This window comes from Paralichthys olivaceus, chromosome 11, assembly GCF_024713975.1.
Source record: "Paralichthys olivaceus isolate ysfri-2021 chromosome 11, ASM2471397v2, whole genome shotgun sequence".
In the NCBI taxonomy this organism is placed as follows: Eukaryota; Metazoa; Chordata; class Actinopteri; order Pleuronectiformes; family Paralichthyidae; genus Paralichthys; species Paralichthys olivaceus.
This window is the reverse complement of record NC_091103.1, coordinates 20,453,373-20,471,974: the sequence shown is the minus strand read 5'-3', so window position 1 is coordinate 20,471,974 and position 18,602 is coordinate 20,453,373. Positions and strand designations below refer to the sequence as shown.

Below are 18,602 nucleotides of genomic sequence, written 5' to 3'. Positions count from 1 at the left end.
CCAATAAGTGCAATGTTCAATAACAGAAGATTTAATGGTTATAGAGACTGTTACTACCACAGAGGTAATGATGCAGTGTCATGATGAGGTAAACGGCAAGTTGAACAACATTTTAGTGACTTCAATGACCATGATCACCATGAGTCTTGTTCCAATAAACCATAACAAGTTCAAAACAAAGTCAAAGAGTTAATTACACATTTTAAATTGTTTAACTTGACATATTACAATTTCCGAAATATACTTAAAGTCCATTGTCTCTTATCTTTTTCACGATTCTTAATAAAAATGTAATCCTGTTGCATGTACAGTATTTAATTCTACTGTTTACAAAGCACATGTTGGTTCAATTCAGATCATTCATGAGGTAAATATTAATATTGGCTGCTAAAGATCAGACTTTGAGGATCCTTGAGGAGGTTTTACATTCCACACTCCCTCCAAACCTGAAAAATAAAGAACATGATTGTTATCACTCATGTTCAGGATAACCAGTCGTCACATTTTGTTTTTATTGTCTACATAATGGTTTCTGTATTGAAAGTTGTGTTTCTTTTACCTGAGCAGCTGCTCTGTGGACGATGGAGTGTCTGAGGGCCAGTTTGTCGATGTCTCTTGAATACCCTCCTCCGATTACAGCAGCAACAGGAACACCTCTGCTCACCACAGTCTTCATCACATACAGATCTCTCTGATACAGCCCTGGGAGACACTCGGAGTCATTCAAAAGTAGTCTAGAAATGATTTGTGTGTGCGTGTGCGTGTCGCTCACCGTGGTCAGTCAAGCGGAGCCTCCCAAGTTCATCGTCCCAATGAGGGTCGACGCCTGCATCATACAGGACCAGGTCTGGACGAAAAGACTCCAGGAGCCAGGGAAGGTGAGCCTCCACTGTTGAGAACATATCGGACATGGAAGCTAATGGTTTACTCACGTTAAATACTACAGTTTTATGATATTACCTCTTTTTAAACCAGCAAAAAGAAAATAAATGTGTAAAATACAGATTTTAACCTTTGACGAAACCTTTAGTAATGACTTGACTAACACCATTAAAGATGTCTCACATTCACTGTGTTAACGTGCCTGTGGAGAGGTAGTCCTTGTCTTCCAATCCATCCTCCAGGCTGATATCTAGGTCACTCTGTTGTTTACGGAGGGGGAAGTTTTTCCCACAATGCACTGAGAATGTAAACACACACGGCTCCTCTTTAAATATGAAAGCTGTGCCGTCGCCCTATTGGATGCACAAGAAGGACGTTTCACTCCAAACAAAAAAAAGCAAAAACAAGTTGAACATCTTGTTTTTCTCTTAAAAAGTTAAAAGAAGCAGAGACGAGTACCTGATGCACGTCTAGATCCACAATCAGAACCTTCCTCCTGGGTGAAGAGTTTCCCATCAGGTGTTTGGCAGCTACGGCCAAATCATTGAGGAGACAATATCCTGAACCATAACTCGGAAAAGCATGATGGGTTCCTCCTGCTGTGCTGCAGGCCAGACCCCTCTGCAGAGCCACTTCAGCAGCGAGGACGGTCCCACCTGGCAACAGGAAACTAGGTCATGAGGAGGTGATACTTCCTTAGAGCTGTGAATCTATCTGCGACTTGTATCTCCCTCTCACCGGTTTCATATCGACAGCGTCTCACTAAGCCCTCGCTCCAGGAGAAGCCTGTCTTCCGCTGGTCTTGCTCACTTATTCTCCCTTGTATGAAGTTGGTCACGTATTCTTCTGTGTGCACACAGCTCAGTAAATCTTCAGAGGCAATTTCAGGTTCCCACACCTACTGTGAGGAAGGAAATCACACTGACAGCAAGTTCCAGTACAACCATCATGTCAGTTTATACTGATGATCAAACGATCTTCAAGTCATTTTCTCTCGATTGATTGATTGATCATTTAATCTATATGAGAGCCTGACTGAATTATCGGTTGTTTCATAAATAGATATATCATATATGTATCAGTACCAATTTTATTTACTCTTTAATATTGGTTAAAGAAGTTCCAGCACAAACTCAATTTATAATATTAGTCTCCATTACGGATTTTTCTTATGTCCTCGATCAAATAATCCACAAATTGTTTTCTTATTGATTAATAAATTAATTTATACAAAAGATCGCAGCTATAAATGTTTAGTCCAATCAACAGAAGATGTTGCATTTCTTGTTCCACAAAAAAACAGGGAATATAACATTTTCATGATCACTTGTCATTAAGGTCAATTAATATTCACTACTGGAGACATTGAATCTGTTGATAACAAGCATCGTTACCGCAGCTGTATCTACAACAGAGAGGGCCGACTCACCTGTTTGTGTGTGATGACCTGGTCTTTTATGAGGAAGTGTAAAACTCGGGGGAACTTGCTCATGGGGAACCTGTGGTTTGGGGGGAGGTCGCACACGTACCCTGCGTGGTGGATTATGGGAAGGTCGCTGGACTGGTGTCTGACCTGAGGTGAACCAGGTGAGTGTTTGTAAACGACAGGATTGAAAACCCTCTTTAATCAAACAACACGTTCTTACTGTCTCTGCGTGGAAACATCTGCAGGAGGTCAAGTCTGCTCTGAACCACCGAGCGACTCTTTTCAGGAATATTCCCCTTAGGCCCGTCATTTCTCTGACGAACATGTTTCCTGATGAAGGTCCCTGCGATCAAACTGTGGAATCAACATTTTAATACTCCCACTGAGGTTAGGAACCATGCATCATAAACGTCCTGGTGTCCTGCTTTGTTGACGGATGTTGAGTGTGTGTCTCCCTCTCTGGTGCTGCCACCTGCTGTCGTGGAGTGGACGTGACACAAAGGCGCAGCCAGGGGTGTCCACCACCTTCAGGTGGCCGAGAGAGCTCAGCGCCCTGCGAGGTGAGAAGACCCATGCAAACAGAGAAAAACACGTGCAAAGTTCAGAAAACAACTTCACCAATTTCGACACGTGCACTGCAAAATGTCACACATGCACATTTTGCATATTTGCTTGGGTTGTGAGTTTTTGCAGGAACAATTATTAGTGAGTTTCTTTTAATGATAGGAGACATCCAGGAGACAACAGCATTTAGAATGTGGTACGTCAACGATTTTCTTTTTGTCATCCTAAAGTGTGAAAAACATTGTGTATGAATCAGAAGTAATTTATGATAGTTATATTGGAAACCTTTTATTACTGATTCAAATGTAGATGTAGCACCATGTCCGACTTTACTTATAAGCCTTATTATTCACAAAGCATCAGAGCATTTGTCTGTCTTTTTTCAAGTTAGTTTTTTAAGCATTTGCAAGTTATGTAATTTTGAAAATAATAATTGAAAAAATAATGAATTTAAATGCAAAACTAAAACTGCACTGTACATAAAATACACATTTTTACCCAACATTTAAATGAGCAAAAGTGTGTGTTATCATTTGTACTACTTGCTGTGAGCTGCTCAACCTCCTCTCTGTTAACAGAATAATTTTCCTTTCTCTCCTACGCTCTGCTGTCCAATCCAATTTTCTCTGCAGACATTTCAGACCCAGTGAAAATCCAACTCTTTTCATTCTGTACTTTTCATACTTTTCTACTTTTCATTTTTTCCCCCCCTCTAAATTCTGAAAGCTGCTTTTACTGTGAGAATCTTCAACTTTCAACCCATGACAAATGGTTCACCCTTTTCAAGTGTATTTACAGTATATAAGAGTAGTTGTTTTCCTCTGCATTCACTGGACTTTCTCTCTTTGTCCATCTTCACCCACTCCTCCTCTGTGCCCCCCCCTGCAGCTGTCACTGTCAACTCCCCTCCTGTGAAGCTGAAGTGTGCTGTGGCTGTGGTGGCTAATCACAATGACACAGGATCATTTATGGCCTCTCGCTGAAACCAGGTCGCTTCCGTCAAACCTACGTGTGACAGTTCAGAGTGACAGTGGACTCTGTGGAAGGGGACGTGGTGCGATCAAAGCAGCAAATCATTTACCCAGATCTCTTGTATTCTCCTGTGTGCAGGTTTGTTTTACAAGGTCCAGAGTTTTGACACTTTCTGGGGGTTGAATATTTTGTTGCTGTAGATTGACACCAGTTTTTGTATCACTGCATTGAAAATAATATTGTGTCTGGTTTTGCTTCTCCATCTGTCGGTTTTACATCGCTGGCAGGCTCCTCAAGGCACTGTCTGGTGTACTGTCGGCTCAGGGATTCTCCTGTGTGTGTGTGTGTGTGTGTGTGTGTGTGTGTGTGTGTGTGTGTGTGTGTGTGTGTGTGTGTGTGTGTGTGTGTGTGTGTGTGTGTGTGTGTGTGAGGATAGGGATTAGTACAGCCCCACTGGGAGGGACTAGTGTACTCTAAGGCAGATAAGAAAAAAGAAAGAGCGCCGGCCCCAGGTGCAGAGGAGAAGTCCCCTCCTACAGAGAAGAGATTAGACCTAAAATCAATTACTGACCTGAGCAGGAAGAGAGGAAGGAGGAGAGGGGACTCTTTTTTCATTTCAGAGACTCAAACGTTTCCTGGCAGGCAGATTGAGTCACTCTGTGCAGTAAACAAAGGTTATTTTAATTTGTTAACATATAGATTTTCTATCTGTTCTTCAGCCTCTGTTTTTCTCTATGTTGCAAACCCTGCCTCTAATTTTCTACTGTATCATTTATTTTCTATTATTTATGAGGATTTATTAACAGACTCATGCATGAAATTAAACTTGAGTTGTTTTTACTTCACAGTTAACTTCATCATGTCTGCACAGTTTTTGTGCTCTGGGATATAATTAATGTCACCTTTTCTGTCTATAAAATATAAAAATTATGGACAAAAACAAGATGTGATCTTAACAACATCATAACACTTGTTTTGCTGATGAAAAATCCCCAAAAACTAAATTGAGAGAATCAGACAATATTGTACTGTGGAGGAATGATAAATCAATTATAAATCAGTTATCAGAGCAGTTCCTAAATTATTTTCTTCTGACTGACTTAAAATAATTAGTTCATCAACAATTGTTTCAGCTCCATTGCAAACTTGTCTCAACATGCAGAGTGCATCGCCATGCAGTGAGATACGCAGATGCAATGATGAAAAGTTAATGCACATTAGATTTTTACTTTGATATGTTGGCAACATATTTTTATAGCATATTAAAATCAGTGGCAGTCTGGAACAGCAGTAACATGCATGTCTAAAAATCTAAATGTGCAAAGAAGGTACTTAAAAATGATCAACAAATTGATCTTTATTAAGAGTTATTACTTGCAAATACATTATTATAGTTTAGTGTTGAATATTAGTGTTTAACGTGGAAGCAAGAGCTGCCTCATTGCTGAGAGTCTCCGGCTGAGAGTCAACTGTGAGTGAGGCTGCTTCAGGCCGGCAGTGTGCGCTCATTCCTACCAAAGACAAAAGAAGGAGCTGACGACTGCTCAGCTTTGATCCGGTGTCCTCGTCTCTTATCAGGCTAAATAAAAGCTGAGCCGACTGAAGACAGTTTCACTATTTCCAACCAAAAACAACCACACGTGGACTTGGCTTTAAGAAGTCATTGGACTATACATATTGTATTTCTTTGTTTCACACATGGTTGGGATCAATGTCAGGCTGCACGCAATGTGTGTTCACCCAAATGAATAACCCCATCATCTCTGAATGGCCCTGTCATCTTGGCATGTGTTTTCAAGTTCTTGGAAGCAAACGTGTTTGCTGTCCAACCCCTGGCAGGGAAGGGAGTGTTTGCATCAGACAGTGGATTCAAGCACATCTGTCACTTACACAACATCACAATCACAACACGGAGCCCACAAAGCCCCCGTCCTCTCCCCCCATCTCACAACTCAGAGCGGAAGGAATTCAGTGGTTGATTGCAAGTGCTGGCAGAGCAAGTTGCAGCAGGTGAGGACAGGGGTTGTTGTTGAAGTGAATTAATTTGTAGCTACTCCGTGTGTGTGTGTGTGTGTGTGTGTGTGTGTGTGTGTGTGTGTGTGTGTGTGTGTGTGTGTGTGTGTGTGTGTGTGTGTGTGTGTGTGTGTCTGCTGCCTCGTCCCTCAGAGACAATCCACCGGTCACATGAAAGGTTAAGAGCTGATTCACCTCTCATCCACACAGCTCCTCCTATAATCAAGCTGCAGAGACAGACTGTGCAGTCATATGATTTACCGTCACTGTAGTTGATGTTTACATGCCCCCATCATTATCACTGGACATGTCATCTTCTTATCTTTATTTAGGAATGAGCTGACAGCAGATAACTAAGTTCTTGCATCTTTTCGTGTGGCTGTCGTGTGATAAACAGCCGGTGTTTTGTCAACACAAAAGTTGTAATCTGGTGTCACAGGAACAGTTGCACACAAAATGTGTGATGAAGTCCATAAGGGGAAGTGTTAAGATTCTGGATAAAGATAATATTATTGACTATTGAAGAATGTCCCTCAGTACAGTGCAAGGCTCAACAGTCCCTTTATGAAAATAACTATATCCAGATTTGTATTTATATTTTTCATAAATAGTCTAAATATCAGCTCTATCTTGCAATAAAGTGGAAAAATGGATCCGCCCTTTGATTCAGTTCTGCAACAAAATGTAATGGGTCCTTCCCCCACCCAGAATGCATCCTTCCACCAAGTTTCGTGGTAATCTGTTTAGTAGTTTTTTGTGTAGTCCTGCAAACAGACAAACAAACAAGTTGTTCCGTGAAGATATATTTACCATTTTACATGCAACACTCCTCGATCAGATGGAAGTATGGATTAATGGGAACGTGGACTATTGTATTGGTGGATATAATTTCAATGTATATCACATTATACAAAATAACATGAGATGACTTTGCCTTTTTATCTATAACCCCAGTTGGACTTTCCCCCCAGAAAATGTTTTTAAACTCTTACACAACAAAGTTATTGCAGAATTACTCTATTTTGACCTATGTAGTGTTACATTTGCTTCTCGGTTATGGGCGGTTATCTTTGCACACACACACACACACACACACACACACACACACACACACACACACACACACACACACACACACACACACACACACAGACACACGCACACACACACACACACACACACACACACACACACACACACACCAGCTCTGAGAAGTGATAACACAAAACATCTGCCCATGCAGGGTCTGTGGAATGCTCGGAATCTGTAGGAGAGTCGAAAGCGCTGCAGAGATATTGAGTCAGACTGTGGTATTATTGGAATGTTTTCTAATGGTGTTTACGTTTTGCATGGCACTCTTCTGTTTTCTACAGCCGGGAACTGTTCACATTTCATAAGACGGCTGAATGCAACAGCATGAAACGAAAGCAGAGTTTCATGCTCCGACACACACACTGTCTTTATGAAGTAAATCCATTTTGAAGTGAATCTTATCAGTGGTACAGGAGCAGAACTTCTTTTAAAATAATTTCCCATACTGTCAATCTTTGGGATCAGACTCACTCTTGTTCTGCGCAGAAATAACATGTTGCATTGCTGGCAGAACAAACCTGTGACCATACAGCCACATGTTTCAGCAACTCCATTCCCTTCGCCTGACTTCAGTCTCACTGTACCATGTGAAGACCACAGGCACTTCAGCATGTCTGCCCCGTCCTGACAGCCGCCCTGATACCGATGATAGGGAGAAGAGGGAGAGAAGAGACAGGGAGAGAAAGGACAGCGCAGAATGTGTTTCTCCTTGTGCACTGTAAAAAAATATTCTCACAAACCATCAAACATTCAGTTGTTGGATTTACAGTAACAGTCCTGAGTGATTAGAAATGTTCTCAATGACACATTCAATCTCTCGTGAACGTTTTAAATGATTTGTATTGGTATGATGCATAGAATGTAAAGAAGCATAATCATTTTGATCCCCCCTATTGGCTTGCTGCAGTGTAGGTCATGAATCATGCCTCCTGCATGTTAGTAGATGGGACACGGACTAAACAATAAAGTACTTTTAAAATATTTTTTTTTCCAAGATTTCATTTTAGGTAGTTCATTTATGGATATTTGTTCAAACGGAGCCTATGCAGCGGGCTGAGCACTGATAGTTGTGTGTAGGTGTGTGTGCGTTGCTCTGCAATTACACCGCCGAAACTCTAGTGGGCGTGGAGCTGAAATATTGTAGAGTTTCTGAGCTTCTTCCGATTATCGAATTGCGTCAAAAGCGTGAGATGGCAGCAAACGTATCTGGGATATTTTTGTATTTTTGTACAATAGAGTGAAGTGGAGATATGTTGTCCATCCTAATATATATATTTTATGTTGTGTTACTCATAGGGTAACCACATGTTGACTTTATGCTCAACACAACTATATATACCTCTGTTGGTTTAGTCTTTATTATTTTAAATCTATTTTATTCATTAATTGTATTTCATCTAGTTTTGTAAGTTTATAGAATCCTCCAATAACCCTGTGTGCTTATAATTTCCATCATTAGTATGACTCTAGTATATTCTCTTCTGGGTTGGGGGTAAAAGATGAACCCTTCAAACTATTACTTCAAACATCTATGTATGGTAAAAAAAATTAATTAATGTAATAAAAGTTAATATTTAGTAATTATTGGTGATTCTATTTTTGCAGTGTATCAGATGCTGGGTGTTCTGCTCTTCGGGGCTTAACTATCTTGCACAAGCTTATGTCAGATTTGTTAAATTTGTTAAAACTGTCATAGTTTACAAAGTTTCTAACAATAACACACCAGAACACAATCAGAAATATATCAAATATTAAACTAACAAGTGATTCTTTTTTGCCTGGTTTGAGAAAAACAATGATCGTTTATATCTGTCTGTAGCCTCAGGTTATGCAATTCTTCAGTGAGTGGTTCATGAACTCTGTCACTGTTGGTCTCCTACGCTCTTCCTGTTGAACGGACTGAAAAATTATCATTCTTATCGCACTGAAGAATCAGACAAGAACAAACAGTAATATCCTCTTACAATCGCAGTTGCCTCTTTCTGGAGCGGTTGGCACTGAGCGTCTCCGCCTGCTGAGAGGATCTTCTCCTGGGCCTTGGTATTCCTGCCATCTCTGGTAGTTTTCCTTGGCAGCACGTCCACGTCCCCAGGTCCTGTCTTGACATAGTTGTCATAGCAGTGAGTGGCAGCAGGAAGCGTCATGTTGTTTCTGTTTAATTTCCACACAGCTCGACATTTATGACTGCAGGTTTAAAAGTTTATTTTAGCGTGGCTTTTCAAAAACTGGAATTTAAATGTCCTTATAATCTTTATTATATTTCAGGCAAAGTCTTTTAGTGTAGACTTAGCTTTGTATATGGTCGATGACTATGTTGGTTTGGTCTGTCCACCATTGCACTTAACACTGAAATATCTCAATAGGAATTCTTTATACAGCCAAGAAGTGTTGTACAGGCATTCATGGCCCGCAGAGGATGAACCTTTGAATTTTCTCTATCTCCACCACAAGGTTCAAATTTGTAGTTTTAAGCGAAACATCTCAGCTATTATGTTCTGTAATTAAATTCAGTCAGGATTAACTGTACTAATATAAGTGATCGCCTGACTTTTCATCATCAGGTCCAAATTTTACTTCATCTAGCGTTGGCACTCCCATGTAGTGTATTAGGCAAATGTTAGCATGTTGATATACATGTTGATACTATGTGTACTGTTATGTTACAGAACAGCATTGCCGTAGATAGGCAATATTGACAAATTGCCTCCTGACAAATCCTTAAAACTTGCAAAGACCTTGCTCTCCTTTATTTCCTCCTGCTCCAGGTGCCGATTCTAACAGAAGCAGTCTTTTTGTGTGTGTTTTTCTCTCCGTCAAGGGGCAAATGGGTTCTGCCAGGTTACAGCTTGTGAGAACATCCAGCTGTGTTTGAGCCAGACTGTTCTCACTCCCAATGGCCTTGGACTGTTCACCTCCATAGCTCAGATGCAGCAGGCGCAGAAAAGGCTGCTATTCACTAGGTGCAGCCGATTCTTTGAGCTGCTGTTTTCCCAATACTGTCCTGTTGTCGTCTGTTCCTCTTTCCAACCTTTTCCTAATTATTTTCTCTCATTCACACGGACCTGCACACTTTTGTTTGGGTACAAACCCCACAACACATTTTCTGCTGCTTGCTCCACTGTCATTTTTGGTCTGTATCAGTGTGAGAACAAACTACACAAGAAAATTATCACCGCCATGAGGAGCTTATTTTTTACTCTGTGTTTGTTTGTTTACTAGAATCAATTCCATTAAATTTTGTGGACCCAAGGTAGAACCCATTCAATTTTGGTGAGGATCTGGTTTATTTGGTGGATCCAGAGGTATGCGCTCCCTGAGTTTTAAGCTATTCAACCTTCTGGTTTAAACTTTAAGATTAAAAAAAATGATTTGAAAGAGTTGGGTCATTCTGGACGTTTTGGACATGAGTTGTACTACTTTAAATTTGGTAACATTTCCATGCAAACATTGATATAATGGGAGGAATGTAAACACAGATATGCAGCAAGGACATCAGGAATGTCACTCAACCACAGATTGATCTTATATCACTGCTCCAGCACAAGGCTTTATAGCTGTCTCATGGCTGCTGAATATTTCTACCTTTGTCTTCAATGTCATCTGAAGTTTTGTTAAAATTATTTTATTATGCAAGTACAGTAGGTTTCAATGACGGGGATCTCCACTTAATTCATCATGTTTTGTTTTAACAAGCTCGAGGCAGAAGCTACAGATCATTTGTAAAAATGATGACAGAGGAAGTTATAACGTTCTTTGCTGAGAGAGAATGACAACCAGCGGCAGATTTCAAAGTGCTTTTATGAATGAATCCGTCAGCACTCATTTTCTCGCCCCTGGCCAGAGGTCACTCTGAGTCCAAGGGTTGATTTGTGACCGTGGCTCCACCACCTCGCCCCTGCTGACGAGACTCAAAGAACAAGCGAATTAACAAAAGAGGGAATGAATCCCACCGTGACATAAAGGCAGGGACAATGTCCAGAGTGTGAACTGTGAGATTCTTTCCGCAGTGCTTCTGTCTTATCAGGGAGCCCAGGAGCCGCGTAAACAGCAAGTCCTCAAGCCAATGAGCAAGCAGATGCTCAGACATGCCCCCTTCATGTTTACTCTCCATGCTCATCTCTCACTTTCACTCATTTTTACACACAATCACTTCATGTTGTGCTCTGCTCTGCTTTCCTACACACCTTTTAAAATTTGAGCTTTTTGCATGAATACAAATGATGTCCCTTTGACTATTCCATGATTTTTGTTTGTCCTCACATTAATTTAGGCATCCTCTTAGGTCAGGATTTATAATGTCATACACCACAGATTAACCGCGATGCAGATTTTAAACTTTCTAAATTGTGGCACATAAAAAGCTGAGAAAACATGTTTTTGGTTTCAGCTCAGCGTCAAAATCCTCTCACAAACATATCATCTCAATCTACGTGTAATATGCCTCAGTAAATCACTTCACATCTTTCCCCTCCGACTTGAAAGCATTCCTGGACCCTGTGTTTTAAAGCGTCAGGTCACGGCTGGCGGTTCATCTTGCTCCCGCTCAGTTCGCCCCGATGAAGTCAGCCATTCTTCACATAGCCTGTTTGTGAGAAACCCATTTCACCTTGTTCTTTAACAGTGCCAGCCACTGATACAACCCCCCCCCCCACTCTCACACACACATACACTCCCCCATCTCATTTCTCCGCCCCTCTCCATCTCCCAACAAGTACACATTCTGCTCGCTCTTACGCATATTCTGAATGGTTTACTCACTGCTAGCTGAACACTCCTACAGGCCCCAGGGAAACACAAGAGCAGGGGGGGGGGGGGGCAGCTGTGATGACAAGCTTGCCTTTTAGCAGAATAGGCCTATAGGGACATAAGTGTGGCTCAGTGAGGGGGTGTCCAACCCTCTCGGCTCTTACAGGAACCACCAGCCTCTCTGTCACTGTTGTGCCATGGTCTCAGTGACACTTCTGGGACAACACAGACAACTCCTTCCCACTCAGCAGGTGAGATTTTTCATTTCTCCTCCTTCAAAAACTTTGAATTTTCCTGGAATTGAGTTGAGAGCGTTACACCACAGGTTGTCCCTGCATGAGACGACTCGTTCGGGACATTTCTGTTGAAATTCTCCAGCACGGGAGTCTTTATTTCCCCACTTCTTCTAAATAAGTTGTCGTCTTGCCTTACCAGTCAACTCCCTCAGTTCATTTTCACTGTGACTTCTTCCCTCCATTCAAATCTGCTCTGCTTTCTTCTCGGAATAATGAGACCTTCTTTGCATAGCCTTTTTTAAAAGAGGGGTTTCTTGGAAGGAGCCCTAATCTCCTGTACACTCATTTCACACTCACCATGTAAGGGTAGGTTTTACAGGAGGCTTTACAACAGCATTAATTCACTCATTATGTAATGTCGCTGTATGGACATGCGAATACACGCATACTGCATGCATGCTATTTTCTGTCATTGTGCCAGACTTATAAAAGTGTCTTCAGACTTGAAATGTTGTCCTTGTCTGAGCTGCTTTATCTGCTTGTGTGTGAAAGTTTGTGTTTGCATATATGTTTTGTGTGCGCGTCAAGAGTCTCAAGGCCACGGTGAAGGTGCTGCCAAATGCAGCTTTCTCACAGAAAAAGCAGGGAGCCATGTGTGCAAAATTACAAACAATATCTCTTAGCTGTGCATTTTATTAAGTACTCTGAAATGTTAGATTATTTTCAAGTGATGCAATTCACAGAGTTTCAGTCTGCACATTCAAGTGCTTCGCTTTTAAAAACGTGAAGGAAAAATGTTGATGTTGATGGTCTCCTGTAGGTCATCCTTATTTTGTAAGTTTCCTGGTTCACTTGCTCTGTTGTCCCTTCTGAAAATGTCTCCTGAGGAAAAGGACAGGCTGATGATCATCGCTCAGCACCGCATTGCAATTGTTTGTTTTTCCTTTTGTGCTTCAGATGTCTCAGAACCGACCAAGGTGCGTTTCAGGGGAGGCTGTAATGAAGGGGTGAGTGGGACGTTAACCACCAACAGGTACATCGAGTGTCCTGATGAAAGGTGTAGCGTGTTGTAAATCACCTACTGGGGAAGAGCAGTCAGATTCCTCTGTGCAGTGATGTCACCACGATCATGTGTGAAACAGATCCAGACTTGAACAGCCCGGCCTGATCCAGATGTTGATTTTCGCAGCAAACTCTCGGCTGGATGGCACACAGAGCTGCTCTGAGCTGGATCTAGAAGCTTTACATTAAACCGTGGTAACATCCTGACACATATGGGAACAACCCAAGGAGTATGTTTAATCTTTGTTGCTCTACTTTTTCTTTTGGTCTGTGGGAATAATCTTTCAATTCACTTCATTCACATATTTTCCTCTCTGTTTATTTCAGGTCATCTGCTGCGTGGTTTGACTGAGAGTCTTGGATTTAAAAAATGGCCATCCAGTACACCAAGTACAAATACCTGTGGATTTATGTTTTGAATTATGGGAAACTGTAGAATCAAATTAAAATGGAAGTTCCACCTGTGTTGAATTCGGAGGGATGTCAGTTGACAGTTTTAGGATCACACGCATTTTCAACACAGGAGTCGTGCTCAGAAAACGACCCACCGCACCACAGAGGGGATAATTGTCCCTCCGGAGCACAAACCTGCTTGCTGTCGGAATTGGATCAAGACGAAACCAAGCTGAAGAAGAGTTTTGTCTTTGTTAGCCATAACAACGTTGAATTTCCTGAGGCTGTGTGCTCTCAGGAGCCTGGCCAGGTGATTCCTGCAGGCGCACTTCTGGACCACAGTCCACTGGCCTCAGATCAGGTTCATGAAGCATGTACTGTGTTCTCCTCACCTAGCTCAAATGAAGACTGCTGCTATGACTCTCCACTTCCTGTACCTGTCACAGAACTGCAGTCAGACCAGATGGTTCATCATCAGACTGGTCCGACAGTGAACTCCAACTGTGAATGCGGAAAAACAGAAATCCACAATTTAGAGCCAATCTCAAATGGCTACCTCAGTCGACCTCCAGAGGACCTGTGCTCCATCCTCAGCCCAGACTCCACTGCTCCTCTTGTTGTCCCCAAACCCGTCTACAATTCAGGCCAGAGATTCCTGGATCTCCCGCGCATTGTGAAGCACAAACCAGGCACCATCACCTTTTCTGACAACGCTAGCACCTCTGCCGCCGAGAACCACGCTTACGAGAGCTCTGACGATGGAGCGTCTTCACCTGAGGAGGAGGAGGATGAGGACAGTCATGACGATGGTGATGATGACGACGATGAAGTGTTCCCAGAGTTGCCTCAGAGTAGAGAGCTCCATGTCAGACACAGGAGAAGTGGCAAAGTCAAACAGAAGAGGAGAGGAGCCGTGAGTGCTCGAGCAGAAACCGATCACAGAAGCAACGGACATGAGGCAGAGGAGGACACCAGCTGTAAGGAGGTATGTTGTTATTCATCTAAAATAACCACGACAATACAAAATGATGTATTATCACTGAATACTACACATGCTTTTGTGATACATGCAAAATCACATTTCCAACCTTCAACATCCAGTTTCTGTCCCTGTAAACATGTGGGATTGATCTTTTCACATCTGGTGCATTATATTATATAATGAGTCAGAGAACCTCTTGTGTATATGTAAATTTACTACATGTGCAAAAAATATGTGAATGGTATCTGAAGTAAAAATATTTTTTTTAAATCAGAAAATAAAATGTTTTTGAAAGTAAAATTAAAGAACGGAAAAGGGTGTACAGCATGCAAAGACATTACTAACAATAGATTAAATCAATCAATTACCTCAGTCAAAGGCTTGACACATGTCATCAAACCTTAATATATCATGGAACATACATCCAATAAATCCCATCAATTTGTAATTGTACTACATGAAAAATTCCAACTTCTATCCAATTTATGTCCAGACATGTACATTTACCAAATGTGATATATTTAAATATGTGAATCGTATTTCAAGTGAAAATAAAAAAACTTGGGGTTGTTGTAGACAAGTATATTTTTTCCAAGTTAAAGAAGGGAAAGGGGAAATAAAGGAATAAATCACCCAAAAAAAGTTAAGTCAGTTAATCAAAGGCTCTTGTATGCATTGTATATAAATACAGATTTCTTTGCTTACTGATTTGAAGTAACACTGATGAACATCAGTGCTGTTTCAGGTCCATAGAAGAACAAGACAGAATTTCGAGGGTGCATATGTTTTAGCTTCCTGCAGCTGACACCATTACACAGTGAGATAATACATAGCTGGTATAAGTGTGTAGGAGTCACATTTGTTCTGGTGAGACACAGATCCAGCAGGAATGCACACAGCTTCTTCTTTCTCTTCACTCCCTCGGCAGGCAGCGGCGTTTTGACAGAGCCCATTGCCGGCTGCATCAGCTTTACATTACTGAACATCTCCCTTTTCCCTCAACAAGTCGAGGCACATTTAAGTCTCCTTTCGCACAGCCTCCCCCCTGACCTTGGTTGTAGCCATCCTGTCACCACCCTGTTTTTTTTATTGCCCATTTACTGAGTTTCATTAGGACATTTATAAATATGTTCAAATCCATTAAAACATGTTTACAGCTGCAGGGAACATATCCCATGGCACATGCTTGTCTAAACAGTCGGCCGCGTCAACAGGGTAGAGTAAATGGACGGTGGAGATAAGCCAGTGTGTGTGTGTGTGTGTGTGTGTGTGTGTGTGTGTGTGTGTGTGTGTGTGTGTGTGTGTTAGATGTTGAAGTAATGCCAGCTTTATGTGCAGGATGACACTCTGCTCTGAATGGGTTGTTTTGGAGAAGAGTGGAGGAATGCAGGGAATCCAGGGAGTCTGTTGTAAATGTAATCAAAAGACAGCAGGTCGGTGCTTCTCATGGTGTCACACCACCGCGCTCTGTTATCACACGGTGGACATCACTCTAAGAAAGTCTTAAATTTCAGACAGCAGAATGGAAAGAACAGAAGTCCATTGATTTCATGGAAAAAACAAGCTGTTTTATTCAGCCTTGCTTCCCTTTGCTTGTTTTTATGTTATAGTCTAACACTGAATGCACAGAGTCATTTCATGTCAGGGTTAAATCACAGTTATACACTGTTCATATATACATACATGCTAGATAGAATATACAACCAGAAAAACCATAAATATCCCATTTCACTGACCAAAAACTTAGAAAGGGCTTAGAAAGAAGTCAATTAAGAGCAAATCATTTACACACACTCATTTGCACCTTTTTAATTTGCATAGTTTTGAATCCTAGTCTGAGATTCTATTGTTTTATCGTTTTAATTTCATTGCATATATTTGCTGCTTCTGCTTCGTTTTTAGATTCTAGTGTTTCTGTGTCATTGCTGCTTCTCTAGACTTCAGTACTTAGTTTCATTTCTTGAATCTTGAATAACAGTAATAAATATAATTATAAAAAACTTAATTTGTCTGGCACCTTTGAAAACACAGTTACAGTTATGCAGAATTGAGGGCAAACAATAGATTCAATAATGAAAAGCAATTTGCAAATGGGAAGCAAATGTATCAATAGCCATCATAAATAAGTTATTTTGATTATAAGTCACAGAATTAGAGACATAAAGACGAAATTCACCAGTTAATTAATTAATTTGAGCTTTTATCATCTTCACTTAATCCAAATAATGACAGAATGATGTAGGTTTGTATGGCGTCACTGAAAAATAATAAAATACATGACTGCAGATTCAAGGTTCAGTATCGTTCTAAATGCAGAAACACACAGAGGATTCATGCACTCATCCCAGGATGTAGTTCTGAACAATAACCATATGAGGGCACTGTATGCATGGTGTTTACAGTCATGACTCCCAGCCCTGCCTGCATCATTGATCTCAGCTTCGACTAAATGCCCCCTTGAAACACATTTCTTCATCCGTCTCCCCTGCTCTGCAGTTATGACTGACTTCACTCGGTGTCTTGCATTGCAGGATATTAAGACTGTAATTTATTCCTCTTGAGTAGCCAGGTAGCCGTTGCCCTTTCGCATGACCGGCTGCTACATTTGGATACCTCCATGGTGATCTCTGGCACTCTCTGTGGGTGGCGCAGACCAGGCACCGAGCCCAGAGCTCACACACTTAACTCCTCATTTCCATGTCAAAGCCGCAGTGTTGGGCTTCTCAATGTGGCCAATTTGCGCTGATAAAGTTATAGCCAGCTCACATTTTGTTGTAGAAGATAACATTAATGCATTTATCTAAAGGACTGACTCATACCAGCTCAGTTGCCATGGTATGGAGGGCTTTGCACAATTGTCGAGCCCAGGATCGCGAGGGAAAAGGCACAGAGGGATGAATCAAGGGTAGTGTCTCACTTGAGCATCAAGCCCGCTCTGGAATTTGTCTCATTCTGTGTGGAAGTGGCCACATTCCTGAGTAGCACCTTGTGGGGATGTCACTGAAAAGAGACGATGTGAATGTGTTCCAGATTTGGCCTGAACATGTGCAAGAAAGGGGCATCTGTTTCTGACTCCCATGGCTAATTAGTCCTCTTCACAACATGTCTTTTGTTTCCTTTTGTTATATATTTTCAGTTTTTATGTTTAGGATGTCAAGATTTTTTCGAAATCAATGCCCCTCAGCTTTTTGCTCTGGATTCGAAAAGTTAAAATCCGACTTTCACACGTGAACATGCATCGACTGAAGCTCAAAGTCAACCTCTGTGTCTGCAGTATTATTTCTTGTCATCGCAGAGACTTATTCCAGATCTTAAACCGAAATAATATCGCTCCTTTACTCATTTCATAACAGTTCAGTCCGTCTCGACTTGAGACGGAAGAACTTTTGGCCACTGAGGTGCCGACAGGAGGATTTGTGTGGCAGTGGATCAAATATTTATGGTGTGACTGTTTGTGTTTAGAAAACATGGAAACAGGAACTATTAAATCTGGAGGACTTTCTGTAAATCAGTGTTCATCTCTTAGTTTGATATTGAAATGTTTGAGGTTCATCTACATCATCCTTGCGTCACATGTTTCAGGAGAAGCTGTAGCATGTCATTAGCATACGGTTTGTGATGTCTGGTAACTGTTTCCTGAAGTAAATCAGTCTCATGTGTTGACATCACTGTTCATTCTTTTAATATGTATGGCAGACTCAGGGGATTGAGCTGTTGAAACTTACTGTCAAACTTTTTATTCTCCCTGGTGGAAGGAGGACGACGACGCAGAGCAGGGACGCTTTCATTTTTTTCCTCTCTGTGACCCCCAGTGACCCCTCAGGCTCCAGGGGTCAGCAGGGGATTGGCCAGATTTAGATCATTCCACAGGGATTGAGAGGAAAAAGCCACTTTGTCCCAGTGCCAGTCAGCTGACCACCCAGTGTCAGCTGAGCGGAGGGAGCGTCTGGTGTCTAGACCCTTAATTCTTCATAATTTAGAGAAAATTAATGGAACATAAAAAATAATATGATAAGTTTATCAGTGCCATAATTTCTAATGTAATTCAAATGTTCTGCCTCGTGGAGAATGATTTGCAGCTCGAGGGAAGATGTTAATAATCGCAAATGTAGAAAGTCACATTACTGACATTTGCCACAGTGTCGGAAATTATTTTCAAAGACATATGGAACCAAACACAAACAACTTTTTGTGATTTCTGAGAGTGAACGGTATTTCTGCCAAACAAATGGAT

General features: G+C 41.3%; 2 protein-coding genes across 6 annotated transcripts in view; one reads left to right on the top strand and one right to left on the bottom strand.

The window, feature by feature from the left end:
- Positions 1-15: 15 nt before the first annotated feature.
- Positions 16-2,788, bottom strand: hdac12 (histone deacetylase 12). Of its 3 annotated transcripts, none has more exons than XM_020088281.2 (8): positions 2,529-2,775; positions 2,312-2,455; positions 1,621-1,780; positions 1,342-1,538; positions 1,085-1,235; positions 773-889; positions 560-702; positions 16-446 (listed from the first exon to the last, which is right to left on the bottom strand). In XM_020088281.2, the coding sequence occupies exons 1-8, from the start codon at positions 2,631-2,633 to the stop codon at positions 423-425; spliced, it is 1,041 nt and encodes a 346-aa protein (XP_019943840.2). In that variant the 5' UTR covers positions 2,634-2,775; the 3' UTR covers positions 16-422. The 3 variants fall into 3 exon arrangements, with proteins under 3 accessions (XP_019943840.2, XP_019943841.2, XP_069390858.1); XM_020088282.2 differs by having other exon boundaries at positions 1,621-1,728; positions 2,529-2,774; XM_069534757.1 differs by having other exon boundaries at positions 1,621-1,728; positions 2,312-2,788.
- An 8,891-nt stretch (positions 2,789-11,679) lies between these two features.
- stard13b (StAR related lipid transfer domain containing 13b) overlaps positions 11,680-18,602 on the top strand; it is a 58,843-nt gene continuing 51,920 nt past the window's right edge. The window contains exons 1-3 of one of the 3 annotated variants that reach the window (XM_020088269.2): positions 11,680-11,946; positions 12,889-12,938; positions 13,321-14,371. In XM_020088269.2, coding sequence (XP_019943828.2) covers positions 13,442-14,371 — 930 coding nt within the window. In that variant the 5' untranslated portion in view covers positions 11,680-11,946; positions 12,889-12,938; positions 13,321-13,441. Of the gene's footprint in view, positions 11,947-12,888; positions 12,939-13,014; positions 13,224-13,320; positions 14,372-18,602 lie in introns of those variants that run through there. The other 2 variants (XM_020088268.2, XM_069534756.1) reach the window with 2 other exon arrangements.

Bases quoted from the DNA above. Each gene is read 5' to 3' on its own strand.
- hdac12 (XM_069534757.1), bottom strand. From the start codon at position 2,633: ATGTTCGTCAGAGAAATGACGGGCCTAAGGGGAATATTCCTGAAAAGA. The intron at 890-1,084 runs GCACGTTAACAC...TGTTCTCAACAG, and splicing joins CAAGGACTACCTCTCCACAG to TGGAGGCTCACCTTCCCTGG. The intron at 447-559 runs GTAAAAGAAACA...TTTATTTTTCAG, and splicing joins TCCACAGAGCAGCTGCTCAG to GTTTGGAGGGAGTGTGGAAT.